Raw genomic sequence first — 27,588 nt, forward strand, 5'->3', positions numbered from 1 at the left:
GAAGTCGTTGATGCTTAAAACTTCCCTGGGGGAGGACACCCAGACCCCCCACTATGATATACCCCCCTCCTCCCCCAAAGGCGGATTCTGGCCAATATACAGTACAGTACACCCATTGACATATATAAAATGGACCAACAGATCCCGTTGCTCTGGACGGAGACCAGTGAAGGCCACTTAGAAGCACTTTTCCGGTGATGGCTAGCGTTACTGCGCAGCCTCCAACTGAGCTCGAAGACGTAAATGTGCCGTGAGCAACGTGTCTGAAAGTTGGAAGTCTTCTGGTAGCTGTGCCAAGAGAAATCTCAATCATTCCCAATCTTGCAGAGACGGAGAGTGTAGGTATATGTAAGGAGATAACATAGGCACAGGCTAATTATTGCTAACTAAAATGCTAGTTAACATTAGTAATTACACTTAAACAGCTAATGTAAGTCCAAACTGCCTGCGAGCTTCTCCTGTACTATACGGTAATTCCTCTACTTTGCGACAGTAAGTCGCGTGGTTATGACACAATCGTTAGCCTATTTTTACAAAAACGTCTACTACGGAGCCATAACGTGAGGTACAAGGTAATGGAGCCTTTTATACATTGTCGTGTTTCTTTAGAAATAAACAATGGACAAATAGAGTCTTTAAACGCTTCAGATGTAAAGTTATTCACTGTCAAAGTGGCGCCAAAATGAATGGCAGTCAATGGGATGCTAACGGGGGGTGATGGCTTGGTAGCATTAAAATGGCGCCATAGGAGGTTCGCGGTCTGAGGAGAGGCTTACCCCCTTGAGCACACCCACTACAATACATTAGACTAAACTGGTCACTTCCCCATCAGTCAGGCACAAGATCTGACCATATATAATTACACTTTTGCTTTCCATAAACTGTCGTTGCTTTAGGCTTTTATTTCAGTTGCAACCCTGGCAGTGGTACGCGATCGTGAGAGACAATAAAAAAAACATAAAAACATAATTTAAACCGATGTGCGCATTGGCAACACACGGCTCAAGAAGCCAACAAATAGCCTATACGTAATTCCCTCTGCTGAAAATCTATATCTTTCATAAAAATACCCATCAGGGAATGTTAACGGGGTTGTCGGTCTCTAAATGTTTTAACTTTTATGAGCGCACCTCTCTCTCTCTCCACCCACCGAGCTCCAGCTGATCTAAGAACGGTGACGCCGTTATCAGTCGAGTATTGATTCATCAGTAGGCGGTGCTTTTACACCGGTTTTTCTCTAATCTCCAACATAACCTACTCCCGACCAGGTTAGGTGTTCAGCATAAGTTACCACGTCGATTTAACCCGGTAACAAGTGATCCACCTTTGTGGTACAGAAAACCCTGGGTTGAACCTGAAGTTAACTCGTTAACGCCAAATCTTCCATCCTCTGATCCATACCGGTCAATTCCTAATCTCAGCCATTTTTGCACCTGCGTAGAATTTCTAATTAAGTCAGGTGTCTCACTTTATTAATGCTGTTCCTGTGTTCCCTCTTTAGTACTTGCTCTGTGCACTGTTGTCATCTTTTGTCTTACTGCCGCCCCTCTTAACTGCTTAGTCTCATGCTTTCTTTTCCACTTTCTCTCCTCACTGTTTGATTAACTCCTGCTCTCTCCATCTACCTCAACATGTCCTCATTATGAAAGTAAACCATGGATGTATTGGAGTAAACAAGCTAGAGAAGGATGCCGGCAGGCCTGAATGGACAGACAGGAAGTGACCTCACCATAGCAACATTTAAAAACAAAAGAACCACTTCCTGTTTTAACTGAACTAACACATCAGAGAGGGATTGGTAGAGCTGAGCAGTTTGAGTATTTTGGTGACTGGTCTGTTTCTCAAAGTTACGTCTTTGGAAATTGTTACATTGTAAGGTTGATTTTTTTTTTAATCCATATTAAGGATTCTTTAGATTTGTAATGTTATACTTCTTTCATTTTTAGACCAGGACCTATACATATGTTAATGCTTATTATATTATTGGGTTTTATGACAACCATGAAGAGAAAATGCACAGTGCTTTGTGCTTGTTTGGTTTGGTTACAGGCTCACTGTATGATGTGGGTGTTTTGTGCTTTCCAAGACCTTGAAAATAGTTTTTATGAATAAACTGTTTACTGCAAACTATTCAATGTATAGATTTAAAATTTATGTTTAATGTTTTTTTTTAGTACTTACACAGGTTGTTAGCTGATTAAAAATTTTCCTTAAACAATTTCCAATTCTAAATGGCATTTCTAGTGTCTACTCATCAAACTGGAAAAACTACACAATCAGGGCACATAAATAATTCAGCATGTACAGATTTACTTGTTCCCCGACTTACAGCTTCAGTTAATTCCATGATTTTCTTCAGTAGGCATTTTCACTAAGCTCAAATCCTACTGCAGGAGTCAAACTAGGTGTAGATTTAACTCCAGGGCTGTTTGATTCTCTGTTAATTCAACCAACTCAGGATGTGGGACGGAGGAGGTGGGCATACTTAAGAACATTATGCAAACATACCTCTAACTCTGTCTTAACTTTTACTTGTATTTATCTTTTACAGACTTCTGCCTCAAAACCTAACCCTGTTTTAAGATAGAAATCCTACAGTAAAATAATGAATGGGTTTAACTAAAGTCTGGGAGCCCAGGATGGCACTCAGGACGCACTAAGGATGAAGCTGATATAGATCTCTCTCTCTCTCTCTCTCTCTCTCTCTGTGTGTGTGTGTGTGTGTGTGTGTGTGTGTGTGCGCGCAGTCTAGCTAAAATAGGTCAGCATAAGAGGAAGCTTGAGAAGGTCTTATCTGGGCATGGGTTGGTGGTGTATAAGATGAGGGGAGCAAGGCAAAAGAACAAAAGTAAAAATGATCTGTCACAGGAGTAGACTTCACCATTGTTTATTTCATTTCAGAAAGGTTTGAGTTGCTGCAAAGAATATTTCCTAAATCTAATATCTGTCATACTCTTACTGTCAACAAATCCCATAAAGAAACCAAAACCAACAATAAATTGATCCTAACAAGTATATATATATATATATATATACATACACACAGATCCGTAGCCTGCAACCTATCACTATGAATTGCAGCTATGGGGGCTGGTGGGATCTACTGGTATGTACTAGGTAACAGAAATAAAAACCTATCAAATGTGTGTGAGTGAATTATGGTTTAGTCCTACTACAATATATATCTGTTTACGTCATACAGCCGAAAATACACACACACACACACACACACACACACACACACACACACACACACACACACACACACACACACACACATATGTACAGACACAGGATACAGTCAATGAGGCTCCAGTAATTAAAACTGAACACAAGGAGAGGAACTCAAGCTCTTCAGTTGAGACTAAATGCACAAAACACACATGGATACACACACTATCTCTCTCACACATACAGTTAAAGGTTTGCCAAAAAATTTGGTGAGGGACAAATACTCTGAGAGGAAGGGAGTGACTTTCCTTTTGCAAAACACTGAACATTGTCAAGCCACTATTACCGCAAATAAAAACACCAGACCTCATAACAACAGATAGTTCAAAGTAACCATGGATTTCTACATCAAATATGAACTCCTCAAAACAGCAAGAAGACATCTACTTCCACTCCTATTTGACCTTTCCTTACTTTATTGCATGTCCCCGCTCCTTATTTCTCTACTGTATCAGATAAGTAAAAAGACATGGGAGCCCTTAAATGCTGTTTTTTTACAACATAGGTTCAATACAGATGGGTCAGTGAGCGCAAGAAAGCGAGACAGAGGGAGAGAGACGGAGACCAGTACAAAGCATAACTGTACACTAAGCCCCACACCCTTAGTTACTGTTGCTACGCCTGTCAAGACTTGCAGTTTACAGTAAGTACGGTTCCATCACCTGAGATGGAAAAGTTAGTGTATCGATAAAAGCAAAATGAACTAAGTACACCAGAAACAGACTAAAAATAGCAGCAGACAAAAACTTCAGATATGTGTAGGACAATAAGGATGAAAGAAGAATTTGTTCCTCAAATTAATACATGAAACATACAAATGTCATATTTACATCACATTTTCAGCATTGATTTTCACTGTTTGAGATTTGACTGGCTTCTCATTGCGCCCTCTTTTTCTGTAGTGGTCTAATGGCACCCGACCGAAGTATTTGTGCCATCAACTGTTTATTATGATACTCTCAACTCCTAATATTCCCATTACAGTAGTGGATGGAAATGCACATTATTTCCAATTTTCTTTTGCTGTTTCTCAGGAAATGAATGAGGCTACAAAGGCCCAGGCAAAAAGTCAGTACCCTCATGAGTTATTGAAACACATAAGTCATGGAAATAAAAGAGCATTGTGCTTTTAGTGCAGGGTTGCTAGTTAGCTTTAGTATTATAGTGCAGAATGATGGCAGGATAGTTGTTGTTGCACAACAATTGCTGAGCACCCTCCTGAAAAAACAGTGTGGGCAAGCTCTTGTTTGTGAGTTTTTAAACCTTAACTTGCTTAATCCAACCTTTTCTGGACGTGACACCGCGGACATGTTTGCTAATGTACCTCTACGACTTGTGTTTGAGTACCCCTGGGTTAGACCAGCATAAAAAGGAACAGGAATCAAATCTGAAAATGAGGACATAACCCATGCATAGACCAGAAACAAAGGGAAACTTCCACATTTGCTTGAAAATACCAAACCTACTCCTGATAATACGGTGCCCTCTTGTGGCAGAATTACAACACGTCATTGTAGGAGATACAAAAACATTATATGTGTTCACTAAAAAAAAAAACTGTAATACAAAACTATCAATTAAAATGCAAAAGACGACACATTTATTGGAAGGTTATGTAGTGAAAATAACTTTTGCCTATCACTTCAGCAATGACCAACACATGAGTTGTTCAGACTAGCAGATAAGAAAAAGCCATGGCACACATACACATCAAAATCCAGTAAGATGACCTTCATAGCAGGGATGATTAATGCAACAGCAGAGGTTAGGTCTTCAATTTTGTGACAATTGGGAACACGAGTCCAGTAGGAAAGATGTTGGGGAGGATTAGAAAGACGAGAGGGGACAGAGAGAGAGACAAAGAGTGGTTGTCCTGTGCAAACAAATGGAAAGGAAATGGCAGTAATAAATAAAGAAAAAGCTGAACTAATGGTTAATACTTGTGTTAAGGAAAATTGAACGATTGGTAAATGAAATACTATGTACAGTGTTATTCAGAGAAACAGGATAATATAGGGTGTCAAGGTGGATTCAGGAAAGGAAGGGGTACTTTGGATCCAGTGTTATGTATAGAGGATAATATAGGAAAGTTAATAAAGAAGAAGTAACCACTGTGTTCTTTGATGTAGAAAAAAGCGGATGACATCCTATGAAAGTTGATTTTCATTCAGTTACATTGAATGGGAATCTGAAATAGGGCTGCACGATATGAGGAAAATATCTAATTGCGATTATTTTGACTGATATTGCAATTGCGATATGATTCACGATATTGAAGGGAATGGTTTGTATCATTATTCTCATTTTCATTGACTAATATTAAATCTTAAAAAATGTAAATGATTATAGTGTGATTTTTGCGAGGATCTGTACCAAACAAAGATGTTTTTCTTAAGTCTGTAGGATAGGATTTGTAGGCCAGGACGTCTCTGCAGCACCACAATACTTCATTCAGAATGGTTTGACACATATTTTGCCTTTAACAAATATTGCGCCCCTCTGCGATTTGGATATTGCACTAGTCCATATTGCGATTTCGATAAAATTGCGATTAATTGTGCAGCCCTAATCTGAAATTTCCAATAAGTATGAGGTAGAACATGAAACACCATGAGAAACATGCCCTATACTAGTCTCAATTATGATAAATGACATTTTTGGATTTTTGGGTCACGTAGTTAAAGTGCCCATATTATGCTCATTTCAGGTTCATAATTGTATTTTAAGGTTGTACCAGAATAGGTTTACATGGTTTAATTTTCAAAAAAACACCATATTTTTGTTGTACTGCACATTGGTGCAGATCCTCTTTTTACCCTGTGTGTTGAGCTCTCTGTTTTAGCTACCGAGTGAGGCATCGCACTTCTATCCCATCTTTGTTGGGAGGCGCACATGCGCAGTAGCTAGGTAAGGATCACATCAGCTAGCTGTTTGTTTCTACAACTTCAGTAAGTACAAGGCAGGATTAGCCGGGAGACTTCTTCTAAACGAGGGTTCACTTCCAACTTTGCGTGAAATACCTGCAGAACAAGTAGTTCTTTTGTAGATTATGGTGAACTAGTGTGTGTTGTAGCAGTGTTTTGCCATTGGGAACGAGCTAGCATGCTAGTGCTAGCATGCTACGGTTAGCCACCTCGTCTCGGCTACTGACGTAGAAAACCCTGCAGATTTTGAACAGCTCAACCGGAGACTGAAGGCAGAAGACATTCAGAAACCCGTATCTCACTCAAAACAGCATGGATGTTTTTTTTTCCAAGTTTGTATGCATGTAGAAGCACCAGAGACACAAAATAACACCCCAAATCCCAGAAAAAGTGATTTTTTCATAATATGGGTGTTGTGCCGAAAAAAGACTGCCTGCCGAAATATGACTGCACACCGCTAGAGGGCAATGTTGGTCAGTCTAAATAGTTATGTGCACCAATATTAACCAGGTCATTTTTGAAGCCTTCAGCCCCAAATGTTTTTATTGTAGCCCCAAATGTCATTAGCCTAGCTAGTTGTTGTAAGCAACACAAAGTTTAAGTTCCCGTGTTGCCGTAACGTGACGTTAACAGTCTATATGGTTCAGGCTCAAACACACGGAGCTCTGAGCAGACCCGTGCGTCGCTTTGTGTCCGTTCTGTATATAAAATGTACCATATACCTCTGCCAAAAAAGGACTGCACCTCCATAACTCAAGATTGCAAAGCCTGACAAAGACAAACTTTTCAGGACTTTTAGTAGACCTCATACCATGCAAGTATAGCAAATTGGGTGACTGTCAGACTTTGCTGTCCTGAGTTAGGGGGGGCAGTCACTTTTCAGCAGGTCTCATATACCCCTGCCGAAAAAGAACTGCACCCCATAACTCAGGATTGCAAAGGCTGACAAAGACAAACCTTTCAGGACTTTTAGTAGACCTCATACCATGCAAGTATAGCAAATTGAGTGACTGTCAGACTTTGCTGTCCTGAGTTGGGGGGGGGGAGTTAGTCTCTGAGGAAGGTCTTCTAATACCACTTTAAAAAGTTGCAAGACGGAATAACTCAAGTTGAGATGTTCTTTTAAAAGAATGAAGATTAGAGAAAATACTTATTTGAAATAATTTAGACACAGTTAAGACATTTTTCAAATTTAGAAATGTACAGATTACATTCAATTTCCAAACGCAGCACTCATTTGTCTTGATTAACTTATCGATTCGTCTTATCTAAATAGTAATCATTTTTGTTATTTTAGTTCAATTTAGGGAACTGAGATTATCCAGGGCTGCCATGATCTAAACCTTGGTGGATGTAATGTCCACCTACTAACACCAAAGGTGCTTGGCACCCGGTATTTCTCGTCAAATGATAAAAACCATAAGCTTGTAAGAAAGGCAAATTCTGCAAACGTAATTAATAAACATAAAGCATTTTATTACAACCACCAAGAGGATAGATGCATTACTGAAGACCAACTGAAACATCAGACATTAGCAGACATCATTTTTTTTTACAATAACTTGTAAAAGAAAATCTTAAGGAAAACTAGAAAAGAAAAACATAACTACAGCATTTTGATAAATCCATGTAAAACATTCACCTTATCTTTCAAGATACATACTCTTTAAAATACAGGTCCTATAGATAACATGATTATGTACAATATTTACACCACAAAATTATATCCATGAGGTTTGTACACTCAATGTTGACAAAACAAATTAATAAACCGAGCAGGCACACAGTACGTTTGACTTCACTTTCATGGCTACGTAATTCAAGGTGACAAAATGATAATGTATCAGTCAATCGGGGCCATTTGGAAAACATTCAGAAAATGAAATTGCTACATAAAGCTACTGGCTAACTGAGGTTATTAAATAGACCAAGGCTTTGTCATTACAGCAGTGCGCTACACTGCGCAAGCAAGTCAGCATTCAGGAGGTCATCCATCACTGAAAGACAATGGGCTGAGATGCATGAAAACGCAAGACATTTTAGTGTTGAGACATGCATCTCCATTCACAGTATTTATTACTGAAGACCAGGTGACCACAGTGATTTTTCTTTCTGTTCACAAGGCTGTAGCAGCAGCAGCATTAGCCTGAATAAAATATGACTACCAACAGTTGACAACAGCATGCGATGAGTGTAAGAGGGGCGCACTAATGGACCTGTCCCACAGTAGTTGCACTAAAGCCAAGTTTGTTATATTGACCCAACTTCTGTACATCTGTAACTATTATCTCAAGTGCAAAAAAAGGCAGCTCCAGCCTAACTTCAGCAGAACGCGCCTCAATCTATTTACTGGGGGTGATTTTGTCAAGTCCTGGCCACGTAGGGATGTAGTAGCGAGGCAAAGTGCCTTCCATGAGCCTTTCCATCCACAACCCTAGACGGTCCAGTTTGTGGTGGATCTGCAGGGTGGATAAGCTGCGGGAACGGTTGGATCTGCGTGGCGGGTGGTCGTCACGTGAAGTGGCCCTCAACCTCCCCCCTGAAGTGGCCCCTTCATCCTCAGATGACTTACTGTCAAGGTCTTCCCCGGTGTAGACAGGCTTAAACAGACAAAGGTACTTTTTGTGGCCATTAAGAGCCAGCACGTAGCCGGTGTAGTCCATCTCGTGGTTTCCTGCGTCACCCTCGTCCGCACCGATCTGCATGGCGTCCTGGGCATATTCCAGCAGTGTGTTCATCCACTCGCCGTGCTTGTCAATATTCAGGAAGGAGAAATGCAACGTCAGGCTCCTAGAAGAGTGTTGAAAGAATGAATGTGATGAAGTAGCTATTAACAGGTTAGCTTTATACAAAACGAGAATGTTTTAAAAACAAAACACAATGGACTTTGGAATGGAATTTGCATTTGAATGTTTAGCTTACCCAGTGAAGGAGTACACCTCTTTGGCAAACTTGCTAAGGAGGATGTTCTTGGAGGCGTCCGTGAGCACCAGCACTATGTTAATGTGTCCCGGCCTCAGCTTCACCAGGTTGCTCATGTAAGTGATATCTGTCAGCTCCGTCACCTCCACAAAATTCTTCTTGGGAGGCCGACTAAAATCAACAGCAAAAATACAAAGCTTAACAACATGATGATGAATCCTGCACTTGATGAAGCATTAATATGGAAATGATTAAAAAGGTATTCTTGCCTTGAAGCACTACTGTTCCCGGGTGACCCATTCTCTGCTTTTGTTCCATCTTTTGCCTTCGGTTTAGTCTGCTTGTCTTCACTTGAGTCACTGAAAACACATGGAAAAAGTTTTCCCTAAAGGGGATACGCAGACGCAGAAGAGTAAAAATGAATGGCATTATTACTTTGTGTTCTTTGGCTTGTCTTTAGCTTTCTTTATCCTCTGCTTTACACTAATCCCAGGATTGGCTGATGTTGCTATAGTTACAGTTTTGATGGTCTAGATGTATGGGTTAAGCAACCGAACCTGAAGGCCTGGATGACCACAGTTCCAAACAAGATGAACAAGGCAGAGAAGATGAGGGACAGAAGAGGCATCATCTCACGCCTGCAAATCATCGCAGATGTCTTAGTGCAACTAGACACACTGTATTTACATTTGAAGTTACCTACTGTTGTAGTGCAATTTTAAAACTTCAGAAACATTCAATCTCTAACATTAAATTTGTACATATACATGAAATGGCTTAAGTGAATCTCAAATGAAACTAAAAACTTCTACCTACCAGTTGTTATGCAGAATATCATCGATGACTTCAGAGAGGTAATCGTAACATGCATAGATCCATCGGATTACAAACATCTATAGGGTGAGATTATTATTATAATATTATTATATTTAGTAACAGGTCTGGTGGTTGACGTTTAACACTGACGAGCATTGTTCAAACCCACTATTATTACTCGAAGAGAACTTACAGAGGCAAACTCGTTGTTAAGTTCGGGCAGCATGGCGTCATGGACGAGGATGGACGGGTCTTTCTGTAGTCGCTCCAGCTCCTCCAGAAGACACTGCTTGTCTTCCTCACTGCCGTTCCAGGCGGTCACTGGCTTGAACAAGGCCTTCCCTGCAGCGTTACGCCTCTCCAGGATCACCACCTGAGTAAAAAGCACTCAGTCCGCTACTATGAATCTTGAGTAACACACTACTTATGAGGAAAAACATTCTCAAGTCCTTGCACCAATACATTACTCCACTGATTATTAAAACAAATATGCTGAGGTAGTGTCATACATTCCATATCCTAAGGCGATGCCAATTCTCAAATCCCCATTTGTGCTGTAGATTCACGGTGGAACTGACAGTTGTAGTGTTTGACATGTATAAGTGTACCTGTGCTAGTGGCGGTGCACTGTCCTTGTTCTGCATGAGAGTGTCACAAAGAGGTTGCTGGAGCCGTTGGTACACATAAGCAAATCTCACAACTTCCTTGGTATTGGTAGAGGCAAATGAAAGAAACGCCTGGTTCCCGAGAGAAAAGGACTCTTCGTCACCTGTCATCAGCAGGACACAGTATCTGAGGGGAGGAAAGACAAAACAGTGACTTAGTAAATGCAAACTACATGCCTTAAAATACATCAAATGTGAAAATTCCAACAAAAGATGAATTCAGTTTGGTTTCATATTTTAAATTGCCTCTGACTTACTTACAGATGTTAAAAAAAGAAAACAAAAAGGTTTGGTTCTCTTACTTTCTGCGTCTATGGAACTGTTTGACAGGACAGAGCTCATCAAAGAGCTTCTGATTGACCAGCCGTGGCACAAGGAGGAATTTGTTGTTTGACACGAACTCATCGATAATTTGCTTTTTCATTCCTTTAGCCTAGAACAAACGTAACCGTATAGAAAAAAAAAAAAAGAGTGAGGTGACATTTCAGTGGACAAGTAGTTCAGTGTATCAGATAGCAGTGAGCAATAGCTCCCTGCTGCTGTGATTTACCTGTATAATGTCAGCAGGCTTGTCAGTGCTCTCTTTGAAGATCAACATAGTTGGAGCATAAGTGTTAATATTGAACTGTTTCTGCAGATTAGCGGTCTCTGAAAGGCCCTGGTCCACATAGCCAAACTGCAAGTAGTCCTTATAAGCAAAAGCTGTCAGCTATGGAGATGCAGAGATAAATGAATGACATGTTTGCGTCAGTGATGTAATTACTGGGGGTGGCACCTGAGATTACAGAGAGAGATAAATTTCACATTAAAAAAACTGCAAGACAGGAGCCTACTTTGTAAAGCAGAGGAACTACAGGCACTTGGTCAAACAGAAGCACGTGTGGCTTGTTGAGCTCATGCCAGCTGTTCAAGAAGTGCAGGTCATTCTTGTCTGTGACCTTAAAGTATAGAAAATGCACAATGTTTAATTCATTTTGAATATATCTACCGTATATATATTACCAATCTGTTCACCGGCATTTTACATATAAAGCAATATTTTAGTTGTCCACCCTGTAATATACTCCATACACAGATTGAATCACTTACCCATTCCACAAGTCTCTGAGGAAGAAGGTCTTCTACAAACTGTCTCAGGTGCTCCTTTGCTACAGCGTAATGGAAAAACGTCACTTTGCCATTTAGGACTCCGAGAATTGATGGGGTGCGATGAGCACCGAGGTGATTTGCTAATCGTCTCTCATTGCCAACATCCACCACACCTATCCCAACACCTGCAAAGACAGGATGTCCACACACATACACACATCAACCTTTTCAACTCGCCGTACGCAATGTCATAGACAGCAGCTGCTGGATAATTCTGGATTATTCATAGGGTAATGCCAAACCTAGAGTCTCCATCTCCTCCACCACCTCTTTCCATACAGGCTCGATGTGGATGCAGCTGAAGCACCAGTCAGAGGTGATCTTTATCAGGTATGGTCTCTTGGAGCTGTCAGGCACCACGTCATTGACATACTGCTTAAAGTGCAACGTGTACTTGCTGTCAGCAAAGTCCCTTTGGGTCTTGCTGTTGAAGGGAAAGTTGTAGAAGGACTCATCGAAGTTAAAGGTGTCCTGGTGCTGACCGTAGCGACCGTTGCCGTATGGCTGGGTGTCATCAGTCTGCCCGTAACGGTCATAATTGGCACGTTTGTCTTCACTGGAAAGGATCTAGATATCGGGTAGAACAAATATCAATATGGCAGACATATTATGCATGTGTAACAGGCTTTTTATCACAGCTTACATACACATACTAGAGCTGCAAAGATTATTTTCATTGTCGATTAATCTGTTGATTATTTTCTCAATTAATGGATTGGTTGTTTGGTCTATAAAATGTCAGAATATTGTGAAAAATGTCGATCAACTCAAAGATATTTAGTTTGCTGTCTTAGAGGAGTGAAAAACTTGAAAATATTCACATTTAAGAAGCTGGAAATTAGATAACTTTTACTTGTTTTCATAAAAACCTACCCTAACCGATTAATCAGTATGAAAATAGTCGGCGATTCATTTAATAGTTGACAACTAATCGATTAATCAATTAATCTTTGCAGCTTCAACACATACCACATGATATGCACCAGCTGCACAATGTATTGATAACTTCTATTTGGAAAAATGACTAACCTCATAAGATTTGGTAATCTTGATAAACATGTCCTCGGCACCTGGATTTTTGTTTTTGTCAGGATGCCTTGAGATATAAGATGTGTATTAGTAAAGAACTGAATGAGGTTCATAAAAGCAGGTCAGTGTTCTTTGAAAAGATTTACCATTCTTTTGCAAGACGCTTATAGACCTTCTTGATCTCAGCCTGGCTTGCACTCCTGGTTACTCCTAAGATTTTGTATGGATCCATCTCAGGCCCAGCATGGGTTGCCCCTGTCAGCAGCACTGAGAGGACCACCACTACAGCCAGTGGCACAGACATCTTTGACCCTGCCATCACAGTAACCTTTAACACATAAAAAGAAGTGTCACCATCACGATTATAAAGTGGGTTAATTCTGAGGACCTGAAATCATGACACAGCTTTTAGCTGACTTGCAAATCTGAAACAGCCTTCCCTCCATACTGACGATAGCATAACGTTATGATGAAATATGAAGAAGACAACCGGGTAACGTTAGCTAAATGAAAATGACATTATAAGCATGCTAACTACATAAGCTAGGCAAGCTAGGTAATACATGTCAGCTAGCTACCTCATAAAGCAACAGGCATTACAATAATACACCTGCTGACATGTCACTAGGCTGTGACATAAACGTTATTCTTCGAGGATACATCTTTTTTTTTTTTTTTTCCCATTAGGGTTAGTTGCGTTGATACATATAGGCTATAGCTATCTCAACGCAACAGCTCCATTCACCTCAAGCAGATGCAGTCAGCCGGTACTACGCCACATATTTGGTGAAGGTTTTAATGTTCTTCAGCTGCTGGTTAACACCATAGACTGCATAAAATAGGTTAACACTGATGTGAAAAGATAGCGAAATGCACAGGGTGTGTTCAGCAGCATCCCACAGCTCCTACAGGGTGAGCTCACAACCTGCTGCTGCGAAGCAGGAGTGGAGGGGGAGGCGCCCAGTGTCGAAATTCATTTTGGGAGATTGAGTATTTAGCTAGTGAGATCCTATGCTTCGTTTGTGTGTGTGTTTGGTTTATCACTAGTCGTGACGCGATTTTTAGTGTGAATGTATTGTGGTAAACAGGCCGTGTGGCAGCGGCGCGCGGTAAATATAATCAAGCGCACCCCGTTTTTTCTCAGTGGACCAATCACATACAACGGTGATGTAAACAAGGAAATGTCTAATGCAAGAGAAATGAAACCAATGAAACACTTCTAGTACAGGAACAAGGTATTTCCCTTTCACGAACGAGTGGGATTACCGTGCACCTTTTAGGATACCAACTGTCTCTGTAAGCTTTTATGATAATTCTCCCTACCCTCACGTAGGTCGTTATTAGTGAATGAAGAATGGAGGAAAGCCACAAGAAGATTCTTCAGCGCAATAGGACCAATCTTGTGAGAGATTTGGACCCATCAAACCTCTATGATGGACTTCTTGAAAAAGGAGTTTTTACCCAAGACATGATCGATGAGATAAAGGTAAGACAGCTGTGTAACGTTAAGTTACGGCATCAAGTTTCAGGTTAATTATTACATTAGTGCATGTTGCATTTAAGGTAACGTTAGTGCTGATACACACCTGTAACCGTGTCTCCTGTCAGAGCTCTGGGACCAGACGTGACCAGGCCAGACAGTTAGTCCGGGACTTGGAGACCCGTGGAAGTCGGGCCTTTCCATTATTTCTGGAGTGCCTTCAGGAGACAGGTCAGCACCGTTTGGCAGAGCTTCTTCAGGATGGAGCTCCAGCAGTTCAGATACAGCCTGCAACACCCACTCAGGTTGTCCGCCCTGTTGTTCAGCCTCTCCCAGTTTGTAAGTGTGTGATATGATATGATTAACTAGTATAACTGTCTTGGGGGGAAAAAAAGTTGTTTCTTAATTAAAAAAATCTTACAATAATTTGTAACTCTGGTCTTATAATAGTATAACACTTTGGTGGCTCATATGTGCTCTTTGTTTCTTTAATAGCCCCTCCTATGGATGTTGATAAGCAAAGAAAAGATGATGTTCCTGTCTACCCAATACAGAGACCCAGTACTACTCCCAGTCCATGTAAGCTATGTGATTTTTTTACATGCTGGTAACAGACTGGGAAGTTTCCTGATGCTTAACACATATTGATGCTTATGTCACAGCACCTGAAAGGGAGTACATAAGACCAAGGCCAACAGGCAGAACTCGACGGGATAGTATTCAGGTAAGCACCATTTATTGATCATCCACTTTATAACCAACAGAAAGACAAAAGATGTTGTAGAAGCAAGCTCAGATTATATATTTACATCATGCCTCTTTCTCTGCTTCCTGTGTGTGTGTGTGTGTGTGTGTGTGTGTGTGTGTGTGTGTGTGTGTGTGTGTGTGTGTGTGTGTGTGTGTATATGCGTGTGTCAGAGCTATAAAATGGATGCCAACCCATGTGGACATTGCCTCATCATAAACAACGTAGAGTTTGAACCTAAGACCGACCTAAGCAATCGCAAAGGGTCCAACATAGACTGTGACAAGCTGGAGAGAAGATTCAAGGCACTCAACTTTATTGTGGAAGTGAAGACAAACCTGAAACAAAAAGTAAGAGTCATTTCTTCTGCTTACGTGTCTGACACCACATGTAAAATTTTTAGCTCGTGGTCGTAAAGCTAACAGCCATTTCTGCATTTCAGCAAATCAAACATGGACTGTCAGCTTTATCTAAGAAAGACCATTCACAATATGACTGCTGTGTGGTTATCATTCTTTCCCATGGGACTGAGGTAAGCCATGTCCTGTGTTTGTCATGTTTCTCTCCGACCTGCTCAAGTTCAGATCCAGATGAATTGTAATGTATTCTTATATTTAACTTCAACTTCAACTTTATTTTGTCCCCGGTGGACCAAAATAAAGTTGATGTTGTTGATTGATGATGTTGAAGCTTTGTAGGTGGAATTCTTTCCCATTCTTGCTTGATGTACGACTCAAGTTGCTCAACAGTCCGGGGTCTCCGTTGTTATAATACTATTAACTACTATAAACACTATTTATGTTTTTAGGTGAATCACAACCGCTTCCCTGGTGCCGTTTATGGTGTGGACGGACAGCATGTCCCAGTTCAGCACATCACAAACTACCTCAATGGCCAGCATTGTCCATCTTTACAGGGCAAACCCAAACTTTTCTTCATCCAAGCCTGCGGAGGAGGTAGCTAACATTGAACGTACTGGTGAATGACTCAAAGTAATGAAGCCTGTGTAAAAGCCATAATCCATGAATTAAAGTGGCCTTATAGGGAAACATTTGTTCTTATCCTTGAGGTGAAAAAGACACAGGCTTTGAGGTGTCCCCTGACGAGGTTGAACCATCCATCGGTGGAGCAGATGATCAGACGGACGCCATTCCGATGTCATCCAGCAGCGACTCTCTGAGCACGTCCGATGAACTGGACGCCAGAGCCACGCTGCCCACCCCGAGTGACATTCTGGTGTCCTACTCTACTTTTCCCGGTTTGTTTGTGTCTCAATGTGTGTGTGTGTTGCATTCACGCATCTGTGTTTATTTTGAGATAAACTTGACTATGTGCTGTGTATGTCTTCCTAATGCCTAATGTGACCAACACAGGTTATGTTTCTTGGCGAGACACCCAGTCAGGCTCCTGGTACGTCGAGACACTAGACCGTATTCTTGATGAAAACGCTGCTACCGATGACTTGGTCACAATATTGATGATGGTGAGCTTCTCTTAATATACCGGCAGAATTAGCTAGGGCTCTATTACATCTCCTTCACAATTTAGAGTGTTTTTAATTAAACGTAAACACATCTGATTATTGATTGTGCTTATTTCCAGGTTAATAATGAAGTCTCCCAAAACTCTGCAAATGGGCTCTACAAGCAAATGCCTGGTTCCTTTAATTTCCTCCGCAAACGTCTCTACTTTCAAACCCAAGCATAGCGACAAAGTTCAGCTTTACACTTCTCAGTTTCACTTTCAGGGAATGTTCTATTGTTCTATATTCTAATTGTGGCTATTTCATGACTGTAATTTCTTGAGATTATGCGTCAGCAGAGTTGCAAAGTGTATGAATTTGCTAAATTGTGGTTGTACTTTTACAGACACAATCATGTCTTACTTTACATTTTTATTGTTTGTCAGGTCTTGCTGTGTTTTTAATTGTTGGCAACTTTTTGGGTATAGGTGTCATCTTGGGAAAAAACAATTCTGTACTGTGAAAATGTGGTTCAGGTTAGGTTTTATATAATGTTTGTGTCTTATCCACACAGGAGATGTAACGGGAAATTGATATAAACTGATTTCTGACTCTTATTTCAAGTCACTTTATTAATATACAGATTTTTTTTAACAAAATGGAATTTGTGTGCAGTTATTTACTGAAAATGGGGTTTGAGGCATGGGAATATTTCATTGACTAGATATGAGCCACACATGAGAGTTAAATGTGTCCTCTCATTTCTTCGAGGATTATGTTGGTTTTCTTGGTATGCCGGCTCACTTTTACTTATTTCATTTTAAGGGCCTATTTATAATTAGGGGTGGGAATCACCAGAGGCCCTACGATACAATATTATCATGATACAATATTATCACGATACAATATTATTGCAATTTTAAACATATTACAGTATGTTGCAATTTATTACCTTTTTTCCCACTTCAAATATGTCTCCAATAGATAAAAAGATACATTTCTCTGTATGTTCATCTCCCTACAATTGTATTGCTGCAACATGGGATTGACAAAAAACCCAATAGATGTTTTTGTTCTAGTACCAAAAAGTTAAATTCTCATGTGCAATTTATATACCGGTAATTAAAGATCAATACTTGGCGTTTGTGTATCGATACAGTATTGCCATGAAAAATATCATGATACTATGCTGTATTGATTATTAATTAACTGAAAACTTTTAAAACTGAAAGAAAAGTTATTTACTTGCTGACTGTGAGATCTTGAGGCAGGCATAGTCAACTGAGTATAGACAACTGAATGTAAATTTCATATGACTAACTTTTTATACAGCATTTTGGGTGGTGTAAGTTGGACACATTTACATTTTACATTTTCTTAGATCTAGACATGGCTTTGAACCGATTATGTTTTTAGTTCAACCTTACTCCCCATTTTCTCTTCTTTCCTTTCTTAATTGTGCCTATGTCTTCGTGACCCAGCCCGTTCATTGTTTGTTAGGTTCTTATGTACATGTAAGGTGTTTACCTTTGTCTATTTCTGGAAATTAAGGGTACTCCATATTTCCTGGTTTACCATACATCAAAAGATTATATTTCTATCTGATTTATATCATTTATTATGAATTATATTGGTTTTGCACAGCCTAATTAGTAAAGTTGAAAACACTATACATATTGCAATACCTTAATCATGACTGTCATAGGCACAAGTGAGTTTTTAAACTTTTATGTATATCCTAATATGCCTATCTCAGCTTTGTCTCAAAGTGAAGAGTCCTTCTCTCACTGACAGGATGCACATTGGCTATTCTAACTTTCCTGCTTTTGCTCACTCACATCTCCCTAACTTCATTATTGTTCAAACTAAGGGTAGCTTTTAACCAGCACTTCCTGTCTCTCTTACACAGAGAGAATAGTCTTCTCTCCAAGTCAGTTGAGCCTGATTTGTGCTTTAAATATGACACACTAAATTATAACATGACCACAATGTGTATTGAATAAACACCCATCCTGACACTTATGTACAATGATAGTGAATTTTGCTTAACTTACATAACTACAATACAAAGTGAATGTGTTGGGCCCTGTAAATCTGTATCCCACAGTGTGATTACATAGTGAGGTTACATTTGTCTGATTTCTTGATTATAATTGATTATACGACAGTTATAACAAGACTAAACTTAACAAAACAATATCTGATTATTTGCAATTAGAGTGTACTTTTTCACCAATACCATAACTAAATATGTTTGACTCCAAGGTAGTTGATCCCCACTGAAGCTGAAGCATTTCATATTATTTGGCTGATCTGCTGCTCATTTCTACAGCTGTTTAGTGCAGCTCCAGCTGGCAACACACACTGTGCTACACTCACTTTAATGCACAGAGTTGGCCAGTGATTGAGTGAGTCATCTGACTAGACACTAAACTCCAAACACCAGTAGATGGTGTTCGTGACTCACAGAAGACTTGAGATCTCACAGGTACTTTCTCTGAGTATGTTATTTCTACCAACTGCCACCAGGGGTCTCTTTAAAGAAATAGAAATGGTCCCATTTAATTTGTCTTTTTAAACATATGTTTACCAGACAAGACAGCAATGCTGGTATTGTTTTCACCTTGTCAAATTGTGTGTGTGTGTGTGTGTGTGTGTGTGTGTCATCATGGCAAACTATGATCCTGGAGACAGGATCCTGGTGGGTTGAAAGTAGGCGAAGGGGCCCCTCCACTTTATGCCCCTGTCCCATGTGGCGTCCTTCAGATAACTAAAAGCCATACAAATGAATTGTGGTTCTGCGTTCGTCTTTGGGTTATCATTTTGTGTATTCACTTCCTTGTTTGTGATCTTTGTTGTTCTGTTTGACATCTTACTCTGTTTGGAAGGAAGCTAATTTTTCTCCCTTACCCACCCTATATTTTCACCAAAACATTGTCTCAGATAGGGCCTTTGGCTGCAGTGGTTTTGTTTCTTTCCCAACTAGAATTAGAGATCATCTTGCGATGACATATTAACACCTGGCAAAGTACTCTGTGGTGCCTCTATATTGTTTTTTTTAGGCCATGAAACTCTAGACAACCTGGATTTCCCATGTCTGGCCCTATCAGGTTATACCTAGATCCTTATTTGACAAACCATTGAATCCCAGTTTCTCACATGTCTTGCTACCAGACATGAAGGCACCAACAGAACATTGTTGACTGCAACTGTAGGTGGCCACATTTTCTTCCCATTTTGGATAGTATTTTTGCCAGTTGTCTTGAGTCATCATGAAAAAAAACCATTGTGATTTATGTTTTCCTGAAGTTGCTATTCCTACTCCCATTAGCCTCACGTTTTTCAAAACAAGTCCTGCACATGACTCTTTCTCTGCACTTTTTCTCTACTACTGTTAAGTTGTTCGGTCTGATACCATAACTACTGAGGTGGTTTTAACCCGGAGTGACCTGGCTGACGCGCTGATGTTAACATGCTGTGTAGCGTTCAAGAATTGTCTGACTATGTTGCATTGCAGAATAACAGTATGTTTATTTGGTTAACCGTGCAGCATGAAAAGTCCATTATTCAATGCTTTCAGCGATGAATCCATAAACAATTAGACAACTAGAACAAAGGCTTTGGTGCCAATGCACTCCAGCATAACAGCATTCAGTAGTACAGCGTTAGCGGTCAAAAACCATTTGCCCTTTCCGGGCCAAACACCTGCCAGCAACAATTTGGAGCTTACCTTTATAACCTTGCCCCAGGTAATACCACAGCGACACCCAATGTACATACAAGAAACAACACCCAAAATCTGACCACTTGAAACAACATATTTGGCTCCTACAACTACGATCAGGCTCATTATAATTGGTTGATCTTAACTCAGATCGTAAATGTGCTTTATTTTATTCTGTGTTACAGTTTAGCTTTAAAATGTATGACAGACAAACATTTGTTTAAATAATGCTTGCCAGCCTGCGTTAGATATTTAAGTCCCTCTGAATCATATATCTATCTCTAAAACCAAGTATCAATGATGACATACTCCATAAAAAGGATATATATATATATATATATATATATATATATATATATATATATATATATATATATATATACAGGAAAATACCAGGTTATGGTCTTGTAGATTGAAGCACTGATGCTAATACAATAATATAGTATGATAGCCTACAGTACACTAGATAATAATATTTTATAAGGAATTATGAGCTTTTAACAGATTTGGATATTGAATGGTCCTATTTATCTAATCACCAGTTCTTTCATTCTTATCTGATTTAGCTCATCTAACCTGTGGAGTTCATCAAGGGTCAAATCTGGAACCCATTAACCCTTATTCTCCCATTACATTCTCTCTTTAGGGTACGTTATATGTCAGTTTGGCTGCGTCTCTTAACATTGCTATATCGATGTCCAGCGTTATGTGTTTGTGATAGCTCGAGAACTGTCAAATTTGGCTAGTTTAAATACTTTTCTTAAGGATATTAGAGCCTGGGTGTCTCATAGTTTTCTGCAGTTACTGTAAATCACAACAAAGCTCTTGACCAAATCAGACTTTTTAATTTTTTCATCAGAACTTAGATAACTTTGAGAAACAACTTAAGTTAGTTATTCAGTCCTGTTTGTCAAACTACGCCCCTTCTTTTCTCTCCAACAGCTCGAACAAATCATCTATTGTGTTGTCTCCTCACATCTCACCATTGTAACACACTGTATTCTTTTTTATCTTGTGGTTGCCAGCATCTCTAGCATAGGTTGTTAAACAGCATTTTTACTTGTCATTGTAGGAAAAGCTCAGTTATTAATACCCAGCAACTCATGGCAGTGTGACAGTAAGCCATGCACAGTCACATGAACCTGAAACTGAAGCAGCTAAAAGGAATTTAGCCTTTTATATTTTGCACCTGAACATTTCCTGTGCAAATTGCACGATACAGATAAACAAATTGGCAGACAACCAATTTACAGTGACAACTCAATTCAACCATCATTCAAACACCCTCAATTAAAACAAAGAAAATACTCTACTGTAGTCCACATGTACTATGAATAGGTCCTATATTTAAGTAAAACCACAATCCTTTCCCTAACATAGTGTCCTTGTAACCTAAACCTAATCACAAACTGGACACAGGATGCAAACTTCATTCTTCAGTGTCAAGGAACTGGAAAAAAGGGTTGCCATTATCCACACACATTTCTTCCAAAACATACCAGGCAAGCCATTTAGTTTGATATGTATTTTGGAGACAAGCTTGTGCTCTGATACACATACAAAAAGTTGCCAGACAAAATAGTTATTGATACACATTTCGCTTTGTCAGTTCCACATACACAAGTATAACCAGAATATGGCAATCATTACAATAAAGTGTTCAATGTAGTTGCATTAATGTTGTTCCAAATGTTTTTATTTCTTATTTTGCCATAGCTAAGAAAAAGTAGGAATAGCCAATATTTTATCCAACTGCTGCACCTCTCATCAGCTCCCAGTCTCCCTCAGTTTCCTGGCTGGCATGTCTGTATGCTTTGCGTGGTTCACTAAAGTGCTCGGGCCTCTTGCTCTGAGACTGGATGTCTGCCGTCCCTCATGGGACTGTCATGGTATTCTCATTTTAGAAATTTCAGCCAGATGAATAGGAGCCACTGGAGTCAGCTTCAGGTTTGTTTTGCACAATAGACATAGACGGCCCTAGATCCAAATGAATAAATACTGAGTGTTTCTGTATCCACAATTATTCTCACTGGATACCTACCACTGGGTCCTGCTAAACCATGCTCGGCCTCAGCACCACACTCTGTGAGTATACTGATGACCATAATAACAAAAAGTCTTAGTTAAATCTCTTAATAAATCAGTTTAGGCTTACTCATTAAGACAAAGTAAATAAATATGTATGGTCCATTTAATGTTTCTTTTTTTTAGTGCTGGCAGCAACCTATGTGCTTCTAAGTCCAGGTAAATATCTCTGGATGCTTGAATACATTTTTACGTGCAGTATATGCCTTTGTGTTAAACTAATACTTCCATATGTTTTTAGGTGTTGCCACAGAGACAGTTACTACCTGTGAAGTCAACACTGTCCATCGCCTGAGCTGTGGTATGCCTCTCTTTCCTAAGACTTTCTGTCCACAACAGTGCATATTTTGACAGCACTAAAGAGCTCGTTTGATCATTATGTCTTTTTTTTTTTTATTATAATCATTTGACTAATCTGAGTCAGTGTAAAGGTATTAAAAACGTTTAGGTGCTGAATCTTTTCTGGATTATGAAGAAAACATTTTGATATTCATGTCACGGGATGAACAGAATGAGTTGATTAGTTGGCATCATAATCAAAATTGATTAAGTGATTGCTGCAAGTAGACAAAAACAGTAATATTAATTTGACTAATTTTCTAATTTCTCCCTCTTTGCTGTATCACAGATGGCGGAGTGATCAGTGTGCAGGAAGTACTGTATGGACGTGCAGACAGTGTGACCTGCGGTGAGGGAAAACCTCAGGAACAGCTTGTCAATACAGAGTGCTCTCTAGAGGGCACAGTGGACATCCTCAAGAAAAGGTATTGCTTGTACAATCATAGAATAATAATATACTGTTTTTTTATAAATTCTAAATGCAGTTACTGAAAGACTTCTATTCAAAAAGTAAACAAAAACATACAACCAGACAACAAGAACAATAGTATGAACATGGGTATTACAATTAATATTACAAGCATCTGCAGTGCCATCAATTACTTCCATATTCAGTGCTAGACAGAAATAGGTACACCAGATCCTCTGTGCTTTAGTATCGAGTATATTCTTCAGTTTCCTTATGTGTCCTACAGTGACTAATTCCTTCGAGGATTAGGAAGGAAATAATCTTTTATTCTCTCGAAATGCAGGTCTGCTGCAACTCTGTTCTTTTAAATCAAGGCTCAAGACTTTCCTTTTTGATGCTGCCTTTTTAAGTAATTGTTCATTTCTTACACTGCACTGTAACTTTGACTGTATTTCAGTCTGTTTTATCTGTTTTTCTCTTCAACAAATGTTTTGTTTCTAACTGCTCTTTAATGTTTTATGTAAAGCACTTTGTTTGCCTTGTTGCTAAAGCTGCCTTGCCTTGCCCCTCACGTTGGCCCAAGTCACAGCACTGTGTTTCGTTGTGATTCTGCTCTTTATGTCCTCCCTGCAGGTGTGATGGAAAAAAAGTGTGTGAAGTAAGCCTGGATGTCTTTGGAACACGTGATCCCTGCCAAGGCACTTTTAAATATCTACAGACCAAGTACACCTGCCTCCCAGCAAGTCAGTCACATGTCTGCATTACGTTAAAGCGAAACTGCAAAAAGCCTAATTTTGCTTGGTTTTCACTTGCTTTATTTACAGGCTGATTTTGTTGACAGGATGTCCAAATGTTTTTAACTATACAGGACATATATGTTTGTACAGTATGTTTGTATATACATGGCTTGTTGCATTGATGGGACATTCTGTGCCTAAGTACTGTCAAAAATGTATGGAGTGTTAGATGAAAAAAAGGGTTTCCAATGATATTTTTCTTTACTTATTTTCACTAGGAATTTACATGTTTTAAGCTTTTAAGTTTTGAGTGCTAGTAATTTAAACGGGTGGTATTGTGTTTCCATAGAGTCTGTAAGTCATCAGTGGGCTATATTTCTGTTTTTAGTAGTGTGATCTGAATCGAGGAAGATCACAAGAAGTTGTGTGACTTTTGCGGTAGCTCAGTCCGTGGAGACATGACTTTGGAACCAGAGGGTACAGACCAAGTATGGAATGTGGACTAGTAGCTGGAGAGGTGCCAGTTCGCCTCCTGGGCACTGCCGGGGTGCCCTTGAGCAAAGCACCAGACTCCCAATTGCTCAGGGCACCTGTCCATGGGCAGCCCCCTCGCTCTGAAATATCTCCATTATTGCATGGTCCTGTTTGTGTGTGTGTGTGTGTGTGTGTGTGTGTGTGTGTGTGTAAATAACAGAGTAAACTAAATTACATTTCCCCTCGTGTCTATAAAGTATGTCATCTTCTTCTAATAATTTGTTTAATATGATTCCTGTTATTTTGACAGTTCACCATGTGACATGTGAGCACTCTTTGGCATACCTGCAGTGTGGTAAGATCACGTTATCTTCGTGTGTGTGTGTGGTGGATTAAAATTACAAACATGAGCTCTCTTGTATTTTCATGTCACTTCAGCACTCATCTTAAAATCTTACTTTGTCTTTGGTCATGGTCACCTGCCTCTCAAAGCTATTTTTTTGTATTTGCTTCCAACTCTTCCTCCTCTTCTTGCCAGATGAAGGGCAGGTTATATCTGTCTATGGTGCTGATTATGGACGCCGCGACCAGAGCACATGCACCTACAAACGGCCTGCTTCTGAGATCCAAAAAACTGACTGCTCACGTCCCGTAAGCACAGTTTCTGACAGGTACAGTTGTCTTTGTCAACTTGTACTTCATGTTGAAAGCTGTCAAAATCATGGTATATTTAACTTTATAACTGCAGTACAGTGATAGCTGCAAATTTGTGATGCCATCCACTTTTATAGGCTCCAGTGCACATTCAAGCCTGTATTCACTTACATGTCACTCTGCCTCCACAGCTGCGATGGGAAAAACAGCTGTATTATCAAAGCAAGCAACTCAGTATTTGGAGACCCCTGTTACGGCACTTTCAAGTACCTGGAGGTGGCTTACGTATGTGTATGTAAGTAGCTGGAAGGCCAGTTTGCATAATTTCACTACTGAAGCCAGTCTGTGGACCAAATGTACAGAGGAAAACATGATGTGGAATACAGTATGGGGTGGGAAACAGCAGTGATGCAGAGTGTTATGAAACAATCCTATCACAATGGTTTTGTGGTATCATCTACTCTACTGGCTTGAACTCTGAGTTTATTCTGAAAGCAGTTACAAGCTTGGAGAACAAAGTGACACAAAGCGGGGTTCAGTTATATAATGTTCTAAAGATGTAATGAGACACACAAGATTAGGCTATTCAGGGTTTTCCCTGCTATTATAAAGTTTAGGTGCAGCACCCGAGCCGTTTTGGGCCACACCTAAGCTGAATGAAAGAGTTTTCTCAGATCTAATGATTGTAGTTAGACTTCTTAAGAAATTTTGTCTTAAAGCTTTGTCTTAAAGCTTTTTGAGTGTTATTCATTTGTGATCTGCCCTAGCTTTTCCAACATTTTAGACACAGATATGGTTATAATAAGGGTTATGATGTGAAAAAGAGACGCAGAAACTACACAAAAAGGACACAAACAAAGAGTACAAAGAGACACAACACAACTACAAAGAGATGCAAAAACCCACAAAGTGTATGCTTCTTTTTTTTCTTTTTTACCGAAAACATTTTCTTAAGGAAGGACACCTAAACCCCCGCCAAATATGCACCAAATACGCACACCTAAGTCTTCTACAAAGCTAGGGAAAACACTGCTATTTTCATCTTCTAACATTCGCTGCATTTACTCTGATGACGTAAGAGTAGATAAGAAAAGTGCACCAGAGAAAAGGAGGATTGGATCAAGGAAGGTTAACGCAGATAAATCATCAGGAAGGAAAACAGTGTGCCAATTTATGATAGCAATTTATGATAGCAATTAAAGCACGTTTTCACAGAATATAATGTAACAATTACAACACAGAGATTTATCAACTGCTTAAACAACGATAAAACAAATCCTAAAATGTAGGCTCTATTAATGCAAAGGTTTGGGGTTAGATTGGTTCTTGATTTTAGAAACATTGTGCTGTGCTGATAAAGTGTGAAATGTTGTTCATTTAGCCTAACCATCCTTCAGTAACATATTTTGCACAACCAGTCACTTAAATAGATTTATCTGAAATATAATTTATCTGTTTTTTTTTGCAGATCCTTCCATCACTCCAGAGTAGGCTAAATGTACCCTACTGAAATTACAATAAGATCACAATAAACATGTATTAAATAAAATACATTTAAATAGCAGCATGTGTCTCGTCAGTTTGTGATTAGGTTTTATTATTTTTTGCTTTGGTGCTAATTATTTTTTAACAAGAATCTAAAGAAATGTGCACAAGCAAAGCTCCACTGCAGTGACTCCAAGTGTTATATAGATCTTCCAGGAAGTCCAGAGACAAAAAATTGGATAAATGGAATTTATGCATGGTGACCCATGGTCCCACCTCATGATATTTCTGTACTGTGAGTCAGCATACTGATAAACCAATTGTGCATGATCAAGCGATTGTAGTGTAGGCCTATATAAGGCAAAGGCAGTTCTTGATCCAGCATAACAGCCTACAGGTGTGTCTCTTCCAGCCAGATTCTGTCTTACTGTTCACCTCAGACCGGATCTTCTAAAACCATGCTCCGCTTCAGACTCAGCACCACACTGTGTAAGTAGCCTGCAACTGACAACTAGAACTCAATATATGGCATAGACAGTAAAATTAAGTTATATGGGTGTTAATGTAAAATTAGGAATTAAGTTTGATTTCTGCTGTCTTGCTGAAGTTTTAATATAGGCTATGTGATTGGAGTTTCAGGGTCCTGGGTAGGGTAAGACAGTAGGCTACATCCTTGTCTATTTGCCATAATACCATAACAACAGGCTACGTCCGCGAAACAAAGAGGCCGATTCGCACACATAACTTCTGTTTGGCGCAACATGGTCAGTGGTGGAAGAAGTATTCCAATGCTTAAGTAAAAGTACTAATACCACAATGTAAAAATATTCTGTTATAAGTAAAAGTCCTGCAGTGAAAATGTTACTTAAAGTGGACATATGCTTTTTTGTATTTTCTGTCATATCTACAATGTTATAATGTTGAATTTTCATGTTAAACATGGCTCAAATAATGAGGTAAACATATTTTAGATAAATCCCTGTGAGCTAAAACATTCAGATTCTAACTCTTCTGAACGCTCCGGTTTTAATGTTTTTTCTATTCTCGGCTGATCCAGGTAGGCAGGACTGGAGTGTTTTTTTTTGTTTAAGCCACTGCGGTGTTAAGGGGGCCTACAGAGTGGTGTAGTCTACGTGATACGCAGGTATACGCAGTATACCCACTAAGAAATTTCCAGGATTTCCATATACCCACTTAAAAATGTGCAATGATACGCAACAACATAGTTTTGTGACAGAACTTTCACTTCAGATATTTG

The 27,588-nt window shown here is 39.5% G+C and overlaps 4 protein-coding genes across 6 annotated transcripts in view; 3 read left to right on the forward strand and 1 right to left on the reverse strand.

Moving 5' to 3' along the window:
- Window positions 1-7,610: 7,610 nt before the first annotated feature.
- On the reverse strand, window positions 7,611-13,703 carry dnajc16 (DnaJ (Hsp40) homolog, subfamily C, member 16). Its single transcript, XM_031286502.2, has 15 exons — window positions 13,482-13,703; window positions 12,883-13,064; window positions 12,737-12,803; window positions 11,950-12,274; window positions 11,648-11,832; window positions 11,392-11,496; window positions 11,109-11,267; window positions 10,861-10,991; window positions 10,502-10,685; window positions 10,087-10,266; window positions 9,894-9,970; window positions 9,635-9,715; window positions 9,347-9,436; window positions 9,078-9,248; window positions 7,611-8,945 (listed from the first exon to the last, which is right to left on the reverse strand). The coding sequence occupies exons 2-15, from the start codon at window positions 13,053-13,055 to the stop codon at window positions 8,498-8,500; spliced, it is 2,376 nt and encodes a 791-aa protein (XP_031142362.1). The 5' UTR covers window positions 13,056-13,064; window positions 13,482-13,703; the 3' UTR covers window positions 7,611-8,497.
- A 135-nt stretch (window positions 13,704-13,838) lies between these two features.
- Window positions 13,839-17,036, forward strand: casp9 (caspase 9, apoptosis-related cysteine peptidase). 3 transcript variants are annotated; one of them, XM_031286530.1, is made up of 11 exons: window positions 13,839-13,971; window positions 14,070-14,222; window positions 14,345-14,555; window positions 14,712-14,795; window positions 14,879-14,940; window positions 15,129-15,311; window positions 15,404-15,493; window positions 15,770-15,917; window positions 16,031-16,219; window positions 16,335-16,444; window positions 16,564-17,036. In XM_031286530.1, the coding sequence occupies exons 2-11, from the start codon at window positions 14,091-14,093 to the stop codon at window positions 16,666-16,668; spliced, it is 1,314 nt and encodes a 437-aa protein (XP_031142390.1). In that variant the 5' UTR covers window positions 13,839-13,971; window positions 14,070-14,090; the 3' UTR covers window positions 16,669-17,036. The 3 variants fall into 3 exon arrangements, with proteins under 3 accessions (XP_031142390.1, XP_031142389.1, XP_031142391.1); XM_031286529.2 differs by having other exon boundaries at window positions 13,891-14,222; XM_031286531.2 differs by having other exon boundaries at window positions 13,893-14,222; window positions 15,135-15,311.
- A 5,039-nt stretch (window positions 17,037-22,075) lies between these two features.
- On the forward strand, window positions 22,076-26,409 carry LOC116040852 (L-rhamnose-binding lectin SML-like). The gene is made up of 9 exons (XM_031286552.2): window positions 22,076-22,232; window positions 22,359-22,391; window positions 22,474-22,533; window positions 22,861-22,996; window positions 23,614-23,723; window positions 24,502-24,546; window positions 24,730-24,862; window positions 25,037-25,140; window positions 26,314-26,409. The coding sequence occupies exons 1-9, from the start codon at window positions 22,208-22,210 to the stop codon at window positions 26,334-26,336; spliced, it is 669 nt and encodes a 222-aa protein (XP_031142412.1). The 5' UTR covers window positions 22,076-22,207; the 3' UTR covers window positions 26,337-26,409.
- Window positions 26,410-26,684: 275 nt separating this feature from the next.
- The window catches only part of LOC116040917, a 29,854-nt gene continuing 28,950 nt past the window's right edge, over window positions 26,685-27,588 (forward strand). Inside the window, exon 1 of the mRNA XM_036008070.1 lies at window positions 26,685-26,819. Within this exon, the coding sequence (XP_035863963.1) occupies window positions 26,789-26,819 (31 nt within the window). The 5' untranslated portion in view covers window positions 26,685-26,788. The remainder of the gene's footprint in view (window positions 26,820-27,588) is intronic.

The sequence above is a fragment of the Sander lucioperca genome, chromosome 12 (genome assembly GCF_008315115.2).
Source record: "Sander lucioperca isolate FBNREF2018 chromosome 12, SLUC_FBN_1.2, whole genome shotgun sequence".
Classification (NCBI taxonomy): Eukaryota; Metazoa; Chordata; class Actinopteri; order Perciformes; family Percidae; genus Sander; species Sander lucioperca.

Excerpts from the sequence above, each read along its gene's own strand:
- dnajc16 (XM_031286502.2), bottom strand. The coding sequence starts at position 13,055 with ATGGCAGGGTCAAAGATGTCTGTGCCACTGGCTGTAGTGGTGGTCCTC. Across the intron at positions 9,716-9,893 it reads GATATTCTGCATAACAACTG|GCGTGAGATGATGCCTCTTC; the intron begins GTAGGTAGAAGT and ends GATGATTTGCAG. Across the intron at positions 9,249-9,346 it reads GGGAACAGTAGTGCTTCAAG|TCGGCCTCCCAAGAAGAATT; the intron begins GCAAGAATACCT and ends TGTTGATTTTAG.
- LOC116040852 (XM_031286552.2), top strand. The coding sequence starts at position 22,208 with ATGCTCGGCCTCAGCACCACACTCT. Across the intron at positions 22,392-22,473 it reads CTATGTGCTTCTAAGTCCAG|GTGTTGCCACAGAGACAGTT; the intron begins GTAAATATCTCT and ends ATATGTTTTTAG. Across the intron at positions 24,547-24,729 it reads TTTGGCATACCTGCAGTGTG|ATGAAGGGCAGGTTATATCT; the intron begins GTAAGATCACGT and ends TCTTCTTGCCAG.
- casp9 (XM_031286530.1), top strand. The coding sequence starts at position 14,091 with ATGGAGGAAAGCCACAAGAAGATTCTTCAGCGCAATAGGACCAATCTT. Across the intron at positions 14,556-14,711 it reads TGTTCAGCCTCTCCCAGTTT|CCCCTCCTATGGATGTTGAT; the intron begins GTAAGTGTGTGA and ends TTTCTTTAATAG. Across the intron at positions 14,796-14,878 it reads CAGTACTACTCCCAGTCCAT|CACCTGAAAGGGAGTACATA; the intron begins GTAAGCTATGTG and ends CTTATGTCACAG.